Source organism: Lutzomyia longipalpis, chromosome 2 (genome assembly GCF_024334085.1).
Source record: "Lutzomyia longipalpis isolate SR_M1_2022 chromosome 2, ASM2433408v1".
Taxonomy (NCBI): Eukaryota; Metazoa; Arthropoda; class Insecta; order Diptera; family Psychodidae; genus Lutzomyia; species Lutzomyia longipalpis.
This window is the reverse complement of record NC_074708.1, coordinates 31860999-31882410: the sequence shown is the minus strand read 5'-3', so window position 1 is coordinate 31882410 and position 21412 is coordinate 31860999. Positions and strand designations below refer to the sequence as shown.

The 21412-nt window shown below is 36.8% G+C and overlaps 1 protein-coding gene across 14 annotated transcripts in view; it reads right to left on the bottom strand.

The window, feature by feature from the left end:
• LOC129790094 (uncharacterized) overlaps positions 1 to 21412 on the bottom strand; it is a 136497-nt gene that overhangs the window by 56255 nt on the left and 58830 nt on the right. For 9 of the 14 annotated variants that reach the window (XM_055827314.1, XM_055827315.1, XM_055827317.1 and 6 more), the window contains one exon: positions 4227 to 5396. The exons of 2 other annotated variants lie outside the window; for them this stretch is intronic. In XM_055827314.1, the coding sequence (XP_055683289.1) occupies positions 4227 to 5396 (1170 nt within the window). Of the gene's footprint in view, positions 1 to 4226; positions 5397 to 9821; positions 10119 to 17777; positions 18184 to 21412 lie in introns of those variants that run through there. 3 more of the 14 variants (XM_055827321.1, XM_055827325.1, XM_055827322.1) reach the window with 2 other exon arrangements.

Genomic DNA, 21412 nt, shown 5'->3' with positions numbered 1-21412 from the left:
ACTGGGTAATGCGGGAAAATGTTTAATTTTCTTCTATGGCTTTAGCAGAGCAAGTTAACTTCTCTAAGAGAGCTTTTTCTATCACATTTTCTATTTTTTTTTCCTGCATTCTTAGCTTGCCAACCATCTGCTGGAGTTGCTGGAGTATTAGCTTGAGTTGGGTACAATTTTTATAGCCCATGAAAATCATGCAGAAATGAACTGCAAAGTGTCGAGAAAGACTTTTTGCTCGTACAGTTTGGTGCTATAATTTTTGTAATGAAAATATTCCTAAAAAAGTATTTTTAAGTTCTAGAGAAACTATAAATTTTCTTTAATGGAAAGGGAAATGTTGTGCCGTACTGTACAAAACTTACGTGAGCATCAAAAGAAAGTCAATTAGGAGATGAAAAATAAATCAGAAGAAAGCCAAAGAGGTGCTCAATGCTAAATTGCATTGCCTCAAAGCTAAGCACAAGCCAACATAAGCTTTTTGCATGGGAATGAACGATCAAAAATGACCGAGATCTTTATCAATTTTTCCGCCACGCAAAAAGGCCTCAATATTGCACGATTCATGCGAGGGAAATGGAAGTTTTTTAAATGAAAACTATACCTCTGTGAATCCCGTGGAATGCCATTGAAGACGCAGAAGAATTTGCGATTGATTCGCGCACAAAATGAAATGCAACGAGGAGAAGTCAAATCCGCTATGTCCATCATGGGGCACTCAATGAGGGAGAGATCTCTTTGGACGATGTGAGAAATGGAAACGGTTAGCTTTTCACCATTTTTAGGCAAAGCAAGAGAGATTTTCCCCAGCAAATATAGCCAATGCGGTCGAACACCGCGCGAAGAGGTCTTCCGCAAAGATGGAGGAGAGGTGATATGAAGGCCAATGCTAGTAGTGATTGTTTCACATGAATTCCACATTTATAAAATGATTCCATCATCACGTGGAATTCAGCTAAAAATAATCAGCAATTGTAATTGAGTGACACCCCAAGTGGAATGATTTACTTCGATCAACTCTGAATTTCACATTGGACGCGACCTTTGGAAATATTTGTCCGTGTGCACTCATTGCTGAATCCTCCGTACACACCACATTCCAGCGTGTCACCCAGCTTCACATCTCTCTGGCCACACGAGAGCTGTTCTAGGCTTGCTGACATGGGTGCAGCAAAGGCAGGCAGCGCGCGGTGCAGGGTAATCCCATTCCTGCAGACTCACCTGGACGCTGGTTCACCTTTTATGGGGGCACAACGACCAACAAACAACATCTCGCCCCAAACCAGCCACATTCGCGACGCGGATTCCTCTTGTGCATCTCACAGACTCAATGGCACACCAGAAGATTGCCATCGAGGTCCCCCCGTCAGAGAATTTCTGCGGAGAGTATTTGTAGCAAAATAGCACTCGAGGAGCGTCAGATTTGTGCGCACGAATAAAAAGCCAATTTAGCTTTGGGGTCAAAACCAAAGAGCGGGGTCAGAGCTGTAAAAAGTCGAGGAGAGGAGGCTCTTCACCTCACCAAAGCAATTACCAAGCAGTGATGCTTTTGATGTTTGTGGTGACATTTTTTTTTCTTTCAACAGAGAGATGAAGAAATAAAGAAACATTAGATATGAGCAATAAAAAAAGCTTTATGCTGAAAATTAAAATTTTCACTTTAGACCATATCTCAAATTAGCATAGCACAACATTTCCCTTCCCCTTTGAAAGAAGTAATTAAGTATCACCACATAGACGAGTTCTGCAAGCTTATTTATTTGTATAAATTAGTATGAAAATTAGCTGATAAGGTAACATTGCAGTAGCTATAAAAATTTATGTACAAATAGGGGAGGGAGACTGGAATACAGTAGGTCTATTTTTAATTTTTTTGTAGTTTGATTTAATAAATTAAATTCTGACTTCTAATATTTGTTTATTAATTCGCTTTTTAGTCTAGAAAAGTCGATCATCAATCAATTTCCTTAAAATTTTACCTAAAAGGATAATAATTCGAATCTATTTCGTCTTTTATTACAATAAAAACTTTTTTATTAAAAGCTCAAAGTTAACAAAGAAAATTTTCTCAGTGTTTAAATCCAGAGGAGTCTTGGATAAAATATCCAGTCAATTTCTTTGTCAACAAAATTATCTTCATACCAAAAATTTATATATAAAAAAAGCTTTTTGAACTTTCAAAGTTTTAGTGGAGACATTTGAAATTTTTTTGAGGGTCATGCATAAATAGAGAGGGTGGAATTGATAAACTAATTCAGCTAATTCAGCAAGGTAAGTAACTCATCAGTTTTTTGGTGTACCACTCCTATCTCAATTCACACTCCCCTTGATCATTTCAAATTCAACAAAGAGCAAGGTGTTTAGTAGTAAAATCATGTTAAAATTGACAGCCGCTCTGTCGTTCTTGAGAGCATTTTGATGCGTCTGGGAGCGGTATGAGGGCGGGGGTTAAGAGGTCACGAAGGTGCGGCCGGATGATGTGTTTATTTTTACTTATTCTCACACTACGTGGTATTTTTTGGAAAATCAGCAATTTCCACATTACACACTGAGCCATTCATCATCATTAAGTGGTGGTGTGGACGCAAAGGGAGGTTTTGCTTAATCACTATCGCCCAGTTTTGTATTTATTTTCAAATACTTGGCGATAAAAAAGAGCACAACACTGCGAGATGGGAAATTGTCTGTTCATTTTTGAGATTGAAAGCGTCTGGCATTACAAATTGCTCCTTCCTACCGTCGTCAATTGTATATATGGATGGGTAATACCTCTTTCCCTTTTGTGTGGATGACGATGTGAAAATCATCCAGAGATATGTAGGTATATACAACACCACACATAGCACGTGTGTTGCCAAAGGAGGTGCAGAGTGGTTCACTCGGGTGATCAGTTGTGTGATTAATGACACCTTCTCTTGAGCTGCTGCTGAAGCAGGTTCATTTTCTTTTCAAATAGTAAAATGTACGAACATTAAAACCTCAGAGAAGTACCATTTAGCAAAATTTCCCCTTTACACTGCAATAGCTGTTGTGCAAAAGATGCCGAAAAGAGCATCGCGCTCTTTTCGCCACTAATGGATCATAATGGAGCGCATACAGCAAGTGTTGTGACTTTGGGTGACAAATCGTCCAATAATTTCAATTAATTAGACAATTAATTGCATTATGATTGCTTTGCAGAGTTTTATTTATTTACTAGTCAACCCGAGCCCCCAATCACGTGTGAGCAATCACCATTTTAAGCTATAAAAGGGGGGCGTATATTAATAGGGGGGATGAATAATACGGTACCCCGAGAAATTCTAAAAATAAAAAAATCCCGTTATCTGACCCTTCAACAGGTAGAAAATGGGAAAAAATCGATTTTTCTGTGGGGGCGCTATAAAGGGGGGTTGGGGCGGAATCCCATATAGCGCTTGCAACTCGTATTGACCCCCTCTACCCCCATACCAAATTTCATCAAAATCGGCCCAGCCGTTTAGGAGGAGTTCATGTGCCACAGACAGACAAACAAACATTTTCAGCTTTATATATTAAGATACCCGCTTCGTGATTTATTGTTCCATTCATAAAATACCAACGAAAAGTCCCCACGGTTGGAGCTTTTTCACGGCCACAATCACCTGGTTCATTCATTTTATATGTATGTACGTACATCCCATTTGAATTGCGCGCGCGTCGAATAATCTCAGTTGAGAGATCCAAACACAACCAGTACGACTAATGTCTTACCCGTTTGCCATTATTTACACTGAATGCATTTTAAAATATTTGCAAATCATCACTCTTCATTACACAGAGAGAACTTCTTCCCGACTCTGGCCATCATCGCTATTTCTTTGCATTCAAATAGCCCCCCAGAGGTGGAAGAATGGTACATAAAGTTTCATTGTGAAGGTTGAATTTTTTATTCTTCCACCCTGTCAAGGAATTGACATCGCCCCGGGATTGGGTTGAATGCCATTTAGTGTTATTTTTAACCATTTCTCATTCATAATCTTTGCCTTTCTCATGCTAATATCTTCTTTATAATGATGCTTTTTGCAAATGTTGCAAAGAAATGTAAATATTTGCTTCGAGAATGGGCATTTAAATTAGAATAGCCTAAAGGTAAGATCTTATATTTGCTTCTAAAAGTTATGGTTCAGAAATTGTTTTCAAACTTTTGAGAAAATCTTTTTTAAATGGAAAAGCTACAAAATAAAATAACTAAAAGAATTTAAAAAGAAACTCACCCCAGAACGCTCCACTTTGGCATAATCGGGCTCATCGGATTCATCGTAGCTTGACGACGTGGGATCATCGAAGGATGTCTCGGAGATGGATGTGTATTGCTTGCGACGAATAGGCACACCTATCACAGTTCCGGGGATTGGGCTTCGGGCACCACTGCGACTACTTGTACTGGACGTTCGAGAGATATTGCGCAGACTCTGGGGGCTACCATCGGTTTCTTTGGTTTTTACACGAATCTCACACATCTCATCGTGTGGCTCAATAATCGCCAGCACTTCCTCGGGTTCACTGGGTGGTTCAGGTACGGGTGATTTCTGAGAAGATTTCTTGCTTAACGTCTGTGGACTTTGCTTATCTTCTGAAGGTGTTTGAGGACTTTCTGGAGCAGTTTTGCTGACTTGATTCGCCGTTGCGATGCTATTTTCCTTTATACTTGGGTCGCCATCTTGGTTTATGTTCGTGGCGTCATTTTGATCCACGCTTGTGACGCCATCTTCATCAAGACTACTGACGCTATCTAAAGCAATAGCTTTCTTTGCATCTTCAGTTAAGGTATTTTCATTTATATCCGTTGCAGGTACAGAGTGGACATCAGCACTTATTTGAACTTGCACCCCACTATCTGTTTGATCTCCACCATTATCAGTGGCCTTTCCATCATCACCTTTTGGCACATCGCGTGGTTCTCGGGGATCTTTAGTGGATATTTCCGGAACTACCTCTTGAACGGCCACTTGGGATTCAGCGGGCGTTTCTTGAACATGTTCTTGAGGTTGTTCTGACGGCACATCTTGTGGTGACCCTTCAACGATAGCTAGTCGCACATCTTGCGCATCATCATTCTCCTCAATTCGCAATTCAACACTCTTCCTGCTGGATCTCTTCTCGGCAATTTCTCTGCTCCTCCTCTTTCTACTCAAACCATTTGGTCGCCTGATGTCACGATTGTTGTATTTGTATCCCACCTTCTGGCCACGAATCCTCATAAATTTCTCCTCCTGCTGCTGCTGTAGCATCCCATTTGGATGCAGATCACTCGTTCCAGCCTCATCAGCATCTCCCTCGTGGCGATACAGGAAGGTGTAGAGAGTGGGAAATGCCACCTTCTCATGCCCACGGATCCATTCATCGTGAATCAAGAGGGTTGTATCGGAGTATCGTGTCATGGGCTGCAAATATTTAATTGACTTTTATGGCACATACATACATTACATATATACATATAGCTATATGAAAATCAATTGGCTATGGGCAATGTTTTGACTATATGCTTGATTTTTTTTATGATTTTTTTTCTGGCAATTCTATTTGTGCACACAATCCCTGGTCAATGCCAAAAGATAGCCCCCCAAATGGATTGTCAGCTCTTTAGTGCTTATTTTTCCAAAGAAGTTCTCATTTTTCAATAAAGACATGGAATATATAATTATCTCCCACTCAACGTACTCTCGAAATTCCACTGTTGTGAGTCTTGTTTGCACTCTTTGCTCGACAGTGTAAATAAATTTACACTACACCGCACAAATAATATTTGAAAGGAGGAAAAAAAAGATCGTGTTTGCATGACAATTTGTCGTTTTAGGCAATGGTGGTTTATTTATTAAATTTAGCACCAATTGAGAGATTTAGCTTTAAAAAAAAAAACTTAACGACCAATGAAGTGTAAGAAATCTCATGTTTTGCTCGCAAAAATTGTGCTTTGGACAAGAGTTTTTTTGTGATCATGCTTCAAAAGTTCGTGGCAGTTGGTTGAGAAAAAAATTAAATTAATTTGCTGTGATCCAATTGAAAAATCAACATTTTTTTTGTCATAAAATGCAGAAATAAAATCAAATTAGTGGAAGAAGATAGAGTGTTGGAACATATTCGAAAAAATACATCTAAAACTCTTTTTTGACTGTTAAAAATGCTTTTTCAATTTTCTTTTAGAATTTCTCTTTCAGTAAATTTTCTTAACAGAGCAATAGAATTTTTAAAATAATTCTCTTCAACAGATCTCAAAGACAATTTAAAAGATTCCCATCAACGCGTAAAGCTGCTCTACGTGACCTCAGTGTACACCAAAAATTGTTGATGATTAAAAATCGCAAAGAGGCACGAACGCGCAATTCTAAAGCATTCTTCTGACCCAAATATGAAAAAACAAAAATATTCATCTCTGTGCATTTTTTTGGCCAGTTTCAACTGCGGGTAAGTCGTCTGCAAAGCTCTTTAGCCATGTGCAAATAATTTTATCTGGAAGCGTGCAACAATAATATATACTGGGCAAGAGGAGAAAAGTGTCTAGACATCAATAAACATTGCAATCGAGCACACCATCTGCCCCCATGCAAGTTGAAAAATTCAATGGAATCCCTTTTCTCATGCACTCTCAGCTCCTTGTCCCACCGCCTTCACCCGCGCGATTGTCATCTCCTCCCATACCATTGGGGAGGGATAAATTCACCAAGCAAGTGTTTTCAATTGCATTCCCAGAATACACTACAAAGCATTTTATTGTTATTTGTGTGCTCTCCTCGCGGTGGCTCTCTCATATATTTTGATTAATTTCCACTTATTTGGCATCTCTTCGGGGAAATCAAAGAGTTTCATTGAACAACATAATTATGTTTAATAAAGTAAATTTGAATTAAAAAAAAATCTACATTTAGAGAGCGAAACTGGAGCGCCGTTGAATCGGTTGAACTTTTTCCTCTGGCGCGCACACCCGAGACTCACACCGTGCTCATTAGACGAAATATTGTGTTGAAAAATTTCGGCGCCAAAAGCAAAAGAGATCGTGTAGTTAAAAATAAATTATTCTCCTCTAGGGTTTTTGGACTACATGTTCCGCAACACTTTCCCTCCCTGCTCACGGTGCGTTCTCAGATTGCATCTGACCCACAATCCCTCTCGTCTCACCGAGTCGCTCAATCGTCATTTTATTGGGCAGAGCCACTCACATAAATAAATCGTAAAGTGGAAATTCTCACGTAATTGAAACATCATTTAAGGGAATGGAGCGAAAAGGGGGTGAGGCAGCGGAGGAGGAGGTAAATGCCCACAGAATGGCAAGAGATGGATGGATGGGAGAGATGAAAGAGCACCATACTTCAATGAGATGGTAATTAAATGGACACGATTTATGATCTACGTCGATAATTGTGGATATTTTCATCGACACAGCATCTCATCTCTACGCGGAGGCGAAGAAGAAAAAAATATCCAAATACATTGTAAATGAACGAATGGCTGATTTGCATGATGGCAAAAAAATATTTATTTAACGTTCCTGGATTGATTTAGAATTTGCCAAAATTGATCTCAAAATCGTTTTTCAAACACATCGATTTTTGGTATTAAAAAAAACTCAGAAGAATTCAAAAAGCTACAATTTCTGACAAGATGGAGCAATTATAAAGTCAGAATCTTAGAGTTCTAAATATAAACTTAAACTTTGATCAGTTTATTAAAGCTTTTGTATTGCAAAACCGAATAAGAAGTGAAAACTTTAAAGCTCCGAACTCCTAAAGTTTATAAATTTAAAAAATTATATACATAAAGCCTTTAAGCTCAAAAATAAATTAAAACGTAAAAGGTCTTAATCTGATTACAAAAGAAAACTAAAAAGTTGAGCTTTAAAACCTTAAAGAATTGAGAAAACGGATTTCCGATCTAGATTCCTTAAATATTTCCGGGACGATTTCTTCATTCTCCTTTAGAATTTTTCATGGATTACGACTTCTTCAGATATATCGAAAAATTTAAAAGGAAAAGCTTAGAAGTAAAAAAAAACTTTCTTTCCTTTGCTAAACGTGTAATTTTTTCACTCCATGCCAATCAACCAGCAGGAGAAATTCTATATTGATCAGCTAATCAAAAATACCCCCCGCGAATAATTCGATTTGAACCACTTTTGGTTATTAATTTGCATATCGATTTTATTTATAAAATTTCATCCGGTAGGCGCGAGTGCTTTTTAGTCCCGCATGTGCGTGCGAAAAGCCATTTAGAAAAGTGCCTGACTTGCACAATCTCGCGCGGATATTTTCACGCATTTAAAATTTTCACTTTGAAGAGAATTTATAGAAGCTCATGACTCTGAGCATTAATAAACGAGTTTCTCTTATGCTGCTGCTGCATCTTCTAATTGCCGAGAACTAATAACTCAATGTGGTGTGAGAATGACAAAAAAAATGATGATGGTGTCAAATGTCACGGGAATTATTATTTAACGTTGTAAAGTCAACCCATACTCATCTCTCTCTCTCTTTTTTTCACTAATTTACACCACCGCGTTTAATTCCACACTCGCCGTATCAAATTCCGGGCCATTTGTTCCACGAACCCCGGCAATAAAACGAATTTAGTCCGTGGAATTTATCAAATTGCAAAACATATTACTTTTTCTTCTCACAACGAACAAAAAATCACGCGAGATTCGACGCTTATCATTATCTAATTAATGGACTCTCTGGGATGAAGACTCTGCTAAAATGTTCAACTCTGGCATATTAAAATTAGAATATTGTGCAGCGTGCAATGTTGGGAATTCGGCAAATACTTGAATAAATTTGAATACAACGCCCGGGGGATGAAGAGGAAATAAAAAAGAATTTAAAAATTTTGATAAACGATAATTATTCTAGCTGCAGGAAGTATTCGTGCGGCTTCAAAGGTAGCCGTTTTATGCAGACAATAAAAAGAAATTCCGAACGCATTTTTGCCATTTAAATTTGGACCTCATAGTCATCAATAAAAATTCTTAATCTTCCTTTTGGATCTTTTGCAAAAGAACGTGCAAGGAGTGCAAATAAATCTCGAAAAAATAAATGCCATTTAGCGATTCTCTTTAGGGCAGATATTTATTACTTTTATGTATTGGCCTTATTGGGAATGTTTTAGTATGTTCGTCAGTGGTGCTATCTACTGCTCGAACTTTCTTAAAGCGGAAAATTCAAATTAATTTTACTATTTTTGTGAAAACTTCGTGACAAATTCATTATTTTGTGTGAGAAAAAAAAATATTTTTCAATCTCTGAGGGATTTCTTTCCCAAAATTGGTGGTCAATGTCCAAAGAACATCTCTTTCGTTCATATGAATGCTAAAATCAACATTTAAATTGACATTGAAATTCAGAGGGAATTTAATAGAATTCAGAGCATCGTCTGAAACATTTATCAAATGCAAATTTTATTGATTTAATTCATGAGTTTCCTCAACGGAGAAAAGGCAAAAACATGAAATTTAACACGTTGCCTTTATCAAAAATGTATCAGATAAAGTTCACAAAGGTACAAAATATGATGATAAAGATCGCAAGATATTTAATTAGCCTCTCAGAAGAGGAAAAACATAAATTTAGAGATTTAAAAAATGATTTTTGACATCCATGGGGCTCAAATTAATTTTCACCTAATTCCGTTGATAATTTTACGATTCAAAATAAATTTCTCAACTAATGATGTTTGTTTAATCTCTCGAAAAAGTTTATTTTTGGGCAACATAAAATGATTTTTTATTACTTGCAAGATATATTTTCTATTGATCGTGTGCCAAATAAAAAATTAGCCAAAAAATGAAATGAGATGATTTTCAAATAAATTTTGCTTACCGAAAGATCCATTTTAGGGAATCACGTCGTTTTATTCTTCTCCACTGATCCATTTATCCTCAACGTTTTCTTCTTCAATCACTTCTTTTAGCTCTCTTTTTTTTCCAATAAACAAAACTAAACCACTAAATTGATCTTAAGTAGTAAAACTTTTTTTTTACTGTACATTATTTTCTGTCGGAAGGTGCTTACTAAAAAGGCAAACAAGAGAAACAACCTCATTTGTTGCACATGAAGAAAAATAAACTGCTGATCTATTGCTCAAATGATGGCAATTAAGATTAATTTCGCGCCCACCTGTAGTCAATGGAGGTGAAAAAAATCCAAAAGAGAGGCTTCGGAGGCAAAAGAGGTGCAAAGTGTGTTTTCTTGAGACACAAACACTCCAAATTTCTCACGATAGCATCAAGTACGAGGTTTTTTTTTTTTACTTTTTTTCTTAAACTATTACAGTGAAGAAAGAAAAGCCCAAAGAGTCACAAACTTACATCCACCCACATATTTATCATCTCCTCCTTCACACCCGCAATCATCTTCGTTTTTTCTTCTCTCTCACGGAGACCTCACTGTTTCGGAAACTGATTTTTATATGTAGCAACGAGACAGCCACTTCCATGTTTTATTATTCCTTTCTTCTGGGGACCTTTTATTCGATTCTTTCAGCGTGTTTCGTCTCTCATTTTTTCTTCTCCCATTATTGTCAAAGATTGACCGCGCTTGTGGGCTTCTCTATTTCTTTGGAAGTTGTCGCCGAGAGTGTAGGTAAGAGAAAAAAAAGCCCCCCAAAACATTTTTCCTATATAAAGAGCTGCAAGAATAAAAATATTTCCTGCGCGTACGCCATTGACAGCAACGGTAAACTAAACCCACTAAAAATTTAGATACATAATCTCAATTTTATCGTAAGATTCGTTTTTTTCTCTCCCTCAAATGCTTTTTTTTCTTGAACCTATGCAACCAATATTGATTTACAGGTCACACTCTCCAATGGAATATTTAATTTTGTAGCCAAATATTGATTCTCGTTAAATCTTCCTTCTCTCACCATTTTTTTCTTCTCCTTACACTTTTGTTGTACTAACAACAAACACATTAGGGTTTGTACTTTACTATGTCTCCCAGGAGGAATGGGAAAATGTTGGGAAGGTGTATCAGTAGCCTGGAAAAGGTAAAATCCATGAAGCTAATAAATTGTGGAATTTCTGGAAGGTAAAAGCGAAAGAATTTTGCAGAAGTCTATTTAGAATCTTAATTAAACAGATAATTTTCTAATTTTTGTGCAAAGTATAAAAAGCCGGAGAAGCATTATTAAAAAAATCCTGAATGTAAGAAATATGTAATGGAAAAAAGGTCAGCAACTAATAATTTCCAAGACTTATAAGCCTCTGGGAAAAAAAAGAGTGAGGAATCAGTCAATATTTCAATTTCCCAGCCACGGTACACACGCATAAGAAAATCATGGCATTTCGAGGGCTTACTCGGGGGCCCCGTGAGAAGGCAGGGTTAGAGAGAAAATGTGTGAAATATAATCAAAAGTATTTTATCTTATTTGATCTCTCTCTCTCGTTGGTCAAACGGGTGTGTACCGAGGTGAGAAAAGAAAGAGTATGGTGTGGCATGAAAGGCAGCATAAAAATACGGAAGCACCCACGGAGGATCAATTAGAGATATGAGGGGCCATCCGTAAGGCACCCATCGATCCCGTACTGGGTACTCCTCAATATGGGAGATCTTTTCCCTCCACATACCACAATATTAAATAACAAATAATAAATGTGAAACACGTCCATCTCGATAAGGTTTGCGTTTGAAGGTATAAAAAGCATTAACAAGGAAGCAGTTTGCTTACCGATGGGTCATTGAGATAATAAATGCAATATTTCCTTTGCCCCCGTGCACCATCCAATTGGACCGCTCTTCTCTATGCGCAGCCTATGGTACATTTTGTGTAATATTAAATTGCATCTCTGTGAGACATGCGGAGGACGGGGGGCAGTGAGGAACTGCACACAATTGGTCAAGTAATTGGGAAAATTTCTCCTACTCCTTTCCCACCAAACAAATCGCAGAATTCAAATTACCCATCGCACACAACCAACACGCTGGAGCTTAATGTAATAACAATAATAAAAACAGAAAATAATTCCCTTATCGATCCCCAAGAATCTTCCGCGAGCCACCATCTCAAAAGAAGACAACACCATGCTTATGCGAAGAATTTTGCAATGTAATAATTTTTGAATTAAATCGACAATATCCCTCTTCATGTTTGAGCATATAAACATATTTTCCATTTTGCTTGAACAGCCTTTTGTTGGCCACCACACGGCAACCATATACGCGGGACAAACGCGATGCTTCTCCCTTGATGCCCCAGCATAAGAAGAAATTGCAACAGCAACATCGGCAATTGAACATAAATATGGGACAATTGTCGCTTCAAGGAGAAATCAAGAAGGAAAATAGGCGCAAATCTCTCTCACATTCAAACCATCCCGCGCAATCATCCACAACAACAAGAACTCTTCATCAAACTAGCTGTTGTTCAGATGAAAATGAATATCCATTCTCAAGCGCGATACCTTTCTCCCAGGCAAAGAGATCCCATCAATAGGGTGCCAATGATGTACAAGCAAAATTCCACTGCGGAATTCCTTATTGCATTGCGCAAAAGAATGATTTTTTTCCACCCGTCAAAGATATGAGGAAAAAACAAGAAAATTGTGTTGTTGAACATTTCATGATAAGACAATTTTCTTTTGAAGATTGTATTTCCTCAAAAGTGTGGCGCAATCAGTGGTAATGTTTTTTATGTAATTTTTCTTATCAATGCACTGATATCGAGTAATTTGTCGATAATATTTATTTGTGTCTTATCGTATTTTCCATTAACTTCTTCGGTAAACACCTGAGTTGTATTTTTATTGCAGAAAAGAATTAAAACTCACAAGATGGTTCTTGATTTGACAATAAATAAATTCTAGGTCGTTCTTGACAATTCTAGGTTGATCTGATAAAATCAACACTATTTATCCACAAATCATTCCTTGATCTCATTTATAATGTCTTTTGCAAATAAAGCAAATTAAATTAAATGATTTTTCTTAAGATAAAAATTATATTAAACAAAAAAAGAGAATTATCTTTAATCTCTTCAATGATACTCTAAGCTGAAATGCTTTTAAATTAATTGTGTGGGATCAATACCCACTGCCTTGACTTTATCAAGTGAAGGGAAGACGCAAAAAAAGTGCCTCCACGTGCTTGTCATGTCACTTTTGAAGACTTCTTCAGATGAGAAGATTTCTTCTCATATGCGTGACGAAGGATTGATTTTTGCCACTCATTAAAAAGATAACCGCAGACATTTGAGGAAAATTTGCGTCTTTCAATCAAATTTATACCCCAAAGCAAGGTACAAATTGCCTGTATATCTGTGGCTTTTTCGCCAATCCTTCCACTTAATTTGCGTGGTGTATTTGCAGAGGAATTTCAACATGCAAAAGACACCCAGAAGCTGGATTTTGCCTTTTAGACCCTTTTATGCAAAGAACCAATCGCGCGTTGTTTCTGTTTTGAATTTTTAAGAGGCGAATATTCTTTTGAGCGATGCGGACAAAGGGAAGGATATCTCGAGGGGTTTTCGGGGATGAAGTGCGAATGGGCAACAACAAGAACAAAAAAGGATTCCAAGAAGGTCCTCAAGACGTTGCTCTCTCGCCCTGTGAGATTTGTCGGGAAGACAAGCGGACGAGAGTATCCAAAGCGGAGGTTTTTAACTTTGTCGACGACCGACGATTTCACGAAAATGATGAGCCACAGACAATAAATCACCGCATCTCCCTCGCCTTGCCCTTGGTCTTCTATACCTACTATATGTTATGTATATGTCTCCTTGCTCGACCGAAATGTTAAACATCTCGAGGGAGTGGAAGAGAATTCCACACATAAGAGAATTTTGAGAGAGAATAAACATTGCGGGGCTCATCCTATTGTTGAAAAGCAAAGACAGCAGGAGCAATTCACGCAGGTCACGCTTCCTTTTCTACCTGCGCCTTGAGAATCTTCCTCTTCATTCTGGTGAGCCCTCAAGGCGATTTTCATGAGAAGCATATTTAAAATCCATATTCCATTCTATGATGAAAAGAAATGCATCCAACCATACACTAAAGCCACCAAATATTGGTTCATATTTGATTTTATGAGGCGTCAGTGTTAATAATTTATTTTATTGGTTATTTTATAGATAATTCAAATTGTTCATCAAACTTTAAAAAGAAAGTTTCTGGAATTAAAAGAAAATAAAAAGAAAAGAAAAGAAAATTTCAAAACTGCACCAAAACTCACGAAAGGTGGTGTAATTTTTATGTTTGAGAGAAATAAAAAAAAAGAAAAACTACATGGATGCACCTGTAAAAAGTCCTCAACATGGGTCCAACTGAGGCGCAACATCCCATGATGAAGCGACATGAGCACACGACAAGAAATATTTTATCTGGCACCCATTTTTGGGAGTCTCCACAAAAGCATCAATTAATCTTCTTAAATGCACAAATTGAATGGGAGATAATTTAATCATGGGCATTTCATTAAAATAAATTAATCTGCTTATTCACACTTCCCCCGAAAGCGCAGCGGTGGGACTTTTTTCGATATAAAAATAAAAAGCGCGCGCTCGTCGGTGCGCGGAAAAAAAGAGTTCAATGTTTCGAGAAGTTCCCGAATGAGCGAAAATAGCATCTTCCGGAGGCGGAATTCTCATGCCACTAATTGGGTGTCTCCCTGTGCGACTTCTGTTCGTGGGGAGAAGAAATCAAACGGTGATGAGCAAAGAAATTTGTAAGAAAATCAAACCATAAATGGGTTCAGTAAATTGGCAGAGAGAAGAAAAAAAAAACATCACCCATTGATTTCGCCTTGGAGCCTCCCATTTTTGGGATGCCTCCCGCGAACAAAGATTTGTGGGCTTGTTGACTGGAAGTTATTTGAAAATGCGGAAAAACATACCATATACTAAATATTTCAACGATAGATATTTTTGTGAAATGTGAGCGATTTTGCGGGCACGATCTCATCAGGTGGACGTCAAAATCGAGACACATTGTTGAAGGTCACAAACCAAAAGGAAAAAAAATTAAAGGCGTGCATTCTTTTTCCTTGAGAAATTAACAAAAAGAGAAATAAAAGAAAACTTTATAGAGTTATAGTACAGAAGAAAGGAAATGTTTAATGACTGTGAGGCATAAAAAAGAATTTTTATTAATAATATTCCTCAAATGACGCATCATAAAAATAATTGTTGCGCTAATTGTATGTAATAAATGCAAAAAAATTTTTCTGCTTTCGAGATAATATATTTTTTAATGATTAAAAATTATATCTAATGAGGTCAGTTTATAATGTGTAGTCCCTGAAAAGTTTTTAAACCCATTTCCGCGTTAAAATTTAATTAAATTTAGATTGACAAAGATTTTCTATAAATGTCAAAAATTCAAATTTGAATTAACGAATTCAGTTAAATGTCTCACAATTTCCCACTCCCCTCATTTTCCAAGCAAATCTCACGTTAATTCTTCACATGAAAATGGGAAAATTGATTGACTTCAATAAATTAACAGTGTGTTTTATGAAAACAAATAAAAACCGTGTTGAAGTAATAAAATTTTAAACCTTTCGGTGAGAGATGACAAATTGATTAGTTGCACCGTAGAAGTGCATCAACGAAGATTTTCTACGTGTTTTTATTTCTCTTCTTTTTTTTCCTCTGTTGGCATATAAACATTCTCTTCCCGTTTTCTGTTGTTTTCACTCTCACCCGAATGGTGCTATTTTCTCGCGTTTTATTACAATTTTCCCGAGCGAAAGTGGCTTTGTGCGTTGAAAAATTTTGAAGACGAGCACGCGAAGGAGGGCAAGAGAGATTCCAAAATAAAAAGGAAGACATTATTGCTAAAAATAATTTTTAACAGTGAAGCGCGTTGGAGGGAAAATCAATTTTCCGTCACAGGTTCATGTTTTCACTGTGGCCCCTTCCTTGAACTCGACCCACGGGAGAAAATGTTTGCTGATGTGCCCTTTGAGACAGGTCCCCGCGCGCACCAAAACAGCTTCCACGTTAGAGAGGTGATTTTATTTGATACGTTGTGCACTAGAAAATCGACCCGAAAAATATTTAACGAAAAAATGTGGGCGATCTGTGAGATAGTTGAGAAGAAGGTGGAGCAGAAAGTGGGAGTGCAATCTCATAAAAGAAAAATACTCTGAAATTTCAGTGAATAAAAAAATGGATTGCAATGCATATTGGGTGACATGTGTCGCATATTAATGTCACAACCATTGTTTTCTTTCAAATTCCACTTGCCAAAAATAGAATTTTCTCAGTAGCAATCAATCAAATTGATTCTTATGCGCCTCTAGAATGGAAAAGGAAAATTTATTCCATATGAAACTACTTTCAGAGTTGCAGAGAAAATAGATTATAGATAGACAAGTGGAAGTGATATACCAGAAATATAGTTTTATCTTTGCAATAAAGTAATTAATTCTCTTCATCTTCAACGATCTCCCTTCAATTTAATTAATTAACACTCATACATAATAATATTTTTCTTTGGAAGTTCAAATACTTGACTTTTCCCATTTAGAGACGATTAGTCTATGAAAACATCGCTTAATGGGATTTTGCACGATACTCTAGGCAGAATAATAAATTTTTCTTAAGAAATTGTTTTGTCTCTGTAATCAATTTAGTGAGAAACCCTTACTGATAACCCCTTATCTCGTGGCATTCCAATCGGTCTGTACGGAGAAAATTGAAAAATAATCTTTCAATTTTGGCACACATTTTTATGAAAATCTTATCTAGATAATCTCTAACGACTCCTCCTTCAACTCTTCTCTCAGTAGAAGAACCAAAAGAACACACGCATATGGAGTTTTCTTTGTCTCTCATTCAAAGCTATAGCGCGCGGAGTTTCTGTCATTTAAATCTTCTTCTCCTGGGTGTTAAGTAATTTCCCATTTAGACGCGTGCGAGCTTTCGCTGTGAGTTCAAATAGCCGCGAAAGGGTCAAACGCGCGCATTTCTCTCAAGGTGGTAAACGCACCTCTTTTTCTCACTCCGCACAGCACACCGGTTAATTATTCTCACCTCAAATTAAATTCAAATTAATTCGTATTTTGAGGTGTTACATGAGTTATAGCCTCGTGTAATTGTTATTAGATCATTGCCAATTGTTATCACACACAGCTGTTAAGACAAAGCTTTTGCAGCATGCAGGAAAATATATTTTTTTTATGCGGGAAAATTAAATTCCCCAAAGAGGGTTTTAGGGGGAGTTGCGCGCATCGTATTCATAACAGAGGCAGGGAGAGAGAGAGAGGTTTGATAAGATAAGAAAGTTGGACAAATCCAGTGCGGATTTTCAGTTTTCTCCGCAATTTATTTTGCCAGATTGAATCAATATGGGTTTCTCACGCGATTCAATAAGAGGTTGGGTTTCGGGGGACTTTCTGTTTGTATTTCAAATTATCTATATATCTATTTTATTATATATATAAAATAACAAAGAGTGAAGGTTGAATCTGCGAACTAGTTCTTCGGAGACTTGGGTAATGGCTCCTATATGTGGAACAATATTTAATGTGCAATGCTCTATGAGAGGAGAGATTTCCATATTTTCCGTGGGTGGTCAGAAAAAAAGGCCCCATAGCTAAAAGCCCCGAGAGTCTGGGCGGGAATGCCGGAGAGGCAAGAAGAGGAACAAAATGTAATGTTTTGATGGTGTAAAAACCATATTTAGAAGCATGCTATTCCAAGTATTTTATCCAACAGCCTCACAACTGCATTATGGACTTAAGTTGTTATTTTAAACGTTTTCCCAGAAAATTTATGTCTTAAATCACGTGTTTGGTTCAAGAACCTCCTCATCGCGGTGTACACACTTTTCCTCTTACTTTTTGCCTTCGGAACCTCATCCATCGATATCATGAGCCGCATAGATTACTCAACAGATGATAAATTGTGCGCAACTCTTACATTTTTTTTCAACTTCTTAATAATCTCGTTTCTCAAATTATAGCCTTTTCACAACACTCCTGTGTGCAAAATTTTCCTCACACATTTTCCACACATCACACTTGCATTTTCTTTTTATTTTTCGTCACGGTATAAAGCACAGATAACGCACACACACCAAAGTTTCTTATCACTTGAAAAACGTCGTCAGAAAAGTCATTAGTAGGGAAAGAAAAAAAAAATCGAGTTAAAGTTAGGTGCAAAAAATAATATAATAAGAAACACTCGCGTTGATAACACGCCGTACAAAACTGACGACTGTTTTTCAATGCTAAAAGCAACCGACTGAATGTGAGAATCATGATAAACACACGAAACCCAAGCATCGACCACGAGCTTCGTTGTGTTGGGTACACGGTACACTCCACGTCTTGGAGCAGTGATATATAAAATTACCAAGACATGCATGTGTTGATTTTTTTTAGCTTATGTAATATATAGCCCAGATAGCCAAATTTTTGTTAAAAGGATCTAGAAAATATACATTTAAACAGAAAAAGAAGTATCTCATAAAGTGTAAGAAATAAAATATTTTTATCAGTAAAAATATAGCTTAGGATCAGCTGATCAGTACGATTTCTTTACTGATTAAAAGGCCCAGTTTTAAAAGACATTACATGAAACAAATACAGCTTTTTGGTTCTTAATATTATTTTATGCTTGTAAGAAAAAAATAATTTAGGGGAGACCGGGGTAAAAATAGTCAATTTGCATAAATCCTTATCTGCAGGATTCCCCAAGGGCAAGAAAATTTCCTCGATATGTCATTCTTATAGGAAATTTCCTGGCCTACAACTTTGTCTCAGACCACTTTTCTCTATCTCCACGGGAAATATGAGTTTTCGAGCTTTTCCTAAACCCTTCCGCTTCTGACTTTTTTTAGACGCGGCGGGTAAATATAGTCACCAGTTGGCTAAATAAAGTCGGTCGAATTTTCCGACATTTCCAATGATTTTCCACCTGAGAGATTGATAGTAGTTGATAGCTAAACTTCTCACCTTCTGATTCGCGACAAGGAATTTCACTTTTATACGCACTAAAACAGAGAATTTTGCGATTTTCTCAAACACGCCATTTTGCAACAAATGAATAGAAAATATGCCAAAAATTTCGATCTCCCATATGATTTACATGGGATGACTAGATCTACCCCAAGGGGTATGTTTTGATTCAAATAATTGTACAGAAAAATCATTAAAAGTTAATGAAAAATACACCTTGGCAACGTTTTCTGCACTAACCAAGGTAGTGAGAAAAATTATCAGATTGGAAAATTGCTGAAGGAAAACTTCGGAAAACGCGTTTTTCTCAATACGCAAAAGTTTGGGAAATGGGCCAAAAATCTATTTTCATTTTTAACTCCTAAAGTACAGATCGCATAACCTCCAAATTACTGTCAAAAATTATAGGTTGGTAGGGCTTTCCACCAGAATTTTTTCCGATTTTTCCGATTAATAACTTCGGAGAAATTGGCATTTGAAAATTCGAAAATGACTATTTTTACCCCGGTCTCCCCTACCTTTAATCCAATTTATTTTTTAGATAACTTTTGAATTCTCTATCTCTTAACCCTTTCGCGTTTTTTGAGGCATACGTAGATCCGTAGATTTTATGAATTTAAATATTTTTCCAAAAAAACAAATGCATCAAATTCACGCAAAAGAGGCCAGAGAAGACGTTAATAGATCTTTTGCCTATTTCTTGGTTTAGTTTTTCTTTATTTAGATATCTTAAGAAATATTAACTGTAAACTTTTATTCTAATAAGACACACATAAGCACAGATAAGCTATGAACACCTGTCTTGTCTTGCTACGGGACACACGTCACTGCTAGTGAGTCCATTTACAGTGAGAGAGTATTGGACGAAAGAACAAGATTCCGGTGTATAAATATGCGGGAGCTTGGGAGGTTTGTGTGGCTGTCTCTTTGGCTTTTTCGTCTTGGCGGCATGAATGGGATGGCTTTTGCTTCGATGATGATCATTTTACGCTTCACTTTGCCCAAGCAAGCCCAAACTAAAGTCCCTCACAAATACAACTGCATTGTCTTATGCTGCTCGCTATGGCTCAAAAGTTCACACAACATACCAAATTGAGCTTTTAAATTCAGACCATGCACTTTGTCGTTTGCCGCCCGCGCGTAGATTTTTTTACGCCATGTAGCGTTATGAGAACGACGGTGCGCCAAAATGAAATTCCAGTTTTGTCCACAATATTTCATTCACCACGCAAAATGAATGAAATTGCACATTTGCAATTAATATTCATATTCCTTATTTTTCACAACAAACATTCCCCCGCTCTCTCACAACACGTATATTTTAGGTTGGCTCGTTAATTATTTGCCGATGTGCGAGAGATGCTTTTAGAGAGCTTAAACAGTGACATCATCCCACACACTCCTCTAAAAAGACATCTCTTGTGATTTAATTGTTGGCATAATTTGCCCATGCGGAGATACGGCAAGAGAGTCGTGGGATTACTTAGCCGATATTGGGGGTTTTAACTTTCCGTGAGAATGTTGTATAAAGATGGGAGGAAAAGTTAAGAAATGCAAAAGAAAGAACTGAATTTATCTCTTGCTCGTCTTTTGGTTCTATATTGGAGAGAAGGTCACTCACATGAAACCTTCAAAGGTCAGCTTTTCCATATTCAATTTCCTACTTTTATCCGATTTTTTTTGTGTCATTACCTCGCAGAGACATCTTTTCTATATTAAAGTGATAAAAGTGGTTTGAAAGATTTTTAGAGAATAAAATAACGATATAGGAATGTTTGAACAAAAATGTCATTGAAGAATATCTGTCAGATAAAAAATGTCAAAGACATATCTGTCAAAGAAATAATGACAATTATAGTAAATACGCTTAACGAGAACATTTCTTAATCCTTATTTCGCATTATTTTTGAATTCTAATAGGATTTTCCGACCAAAATCAATTTGATTCATTTAAATGGATGTAAATTTATTTAAATTGATTCTTTTTAATTAATCCATAGTTGATGGAATTGATCTTGAACTTTAACAGATTTACTCAGGTTGAATCTGACGGAAATTTTTATGTTTTTGATGCTTTAAGATAAATCCTTCCGATTGCGTCAGCCAAGGGACGATAGATCAACCCAAACACATCCTTTCAATTTTAGGGGCCAGAGCTTTCGACGCTACTGTGCGTCTTCCTCAGTGGCTGGATTTTTTATTAAACATTTCTTATAAATTACAATTATTCTTTCAATATTTCAACTCTTTCAATTTTTCAAATTTTTCAAAATTTCCTAACTTACTCAATTGTGTCTTTGTTTGGGAATCGTCAAACGTCTGAATTCTGTGATCTTGCGGATTTTCATGTAGGGGATTCTATTTTTGAAGAGAATAAGATTAACTGACTAACTTGTGATCTATGGGACCTTAATTTTCCTAAATTTTACCTCTTTTTTCTTTGATTTTCTTTCACTGTACTTTAACTGACTTTTCTTGGCAATTATCTGAGGCATAACTGATAAATTTTCGAA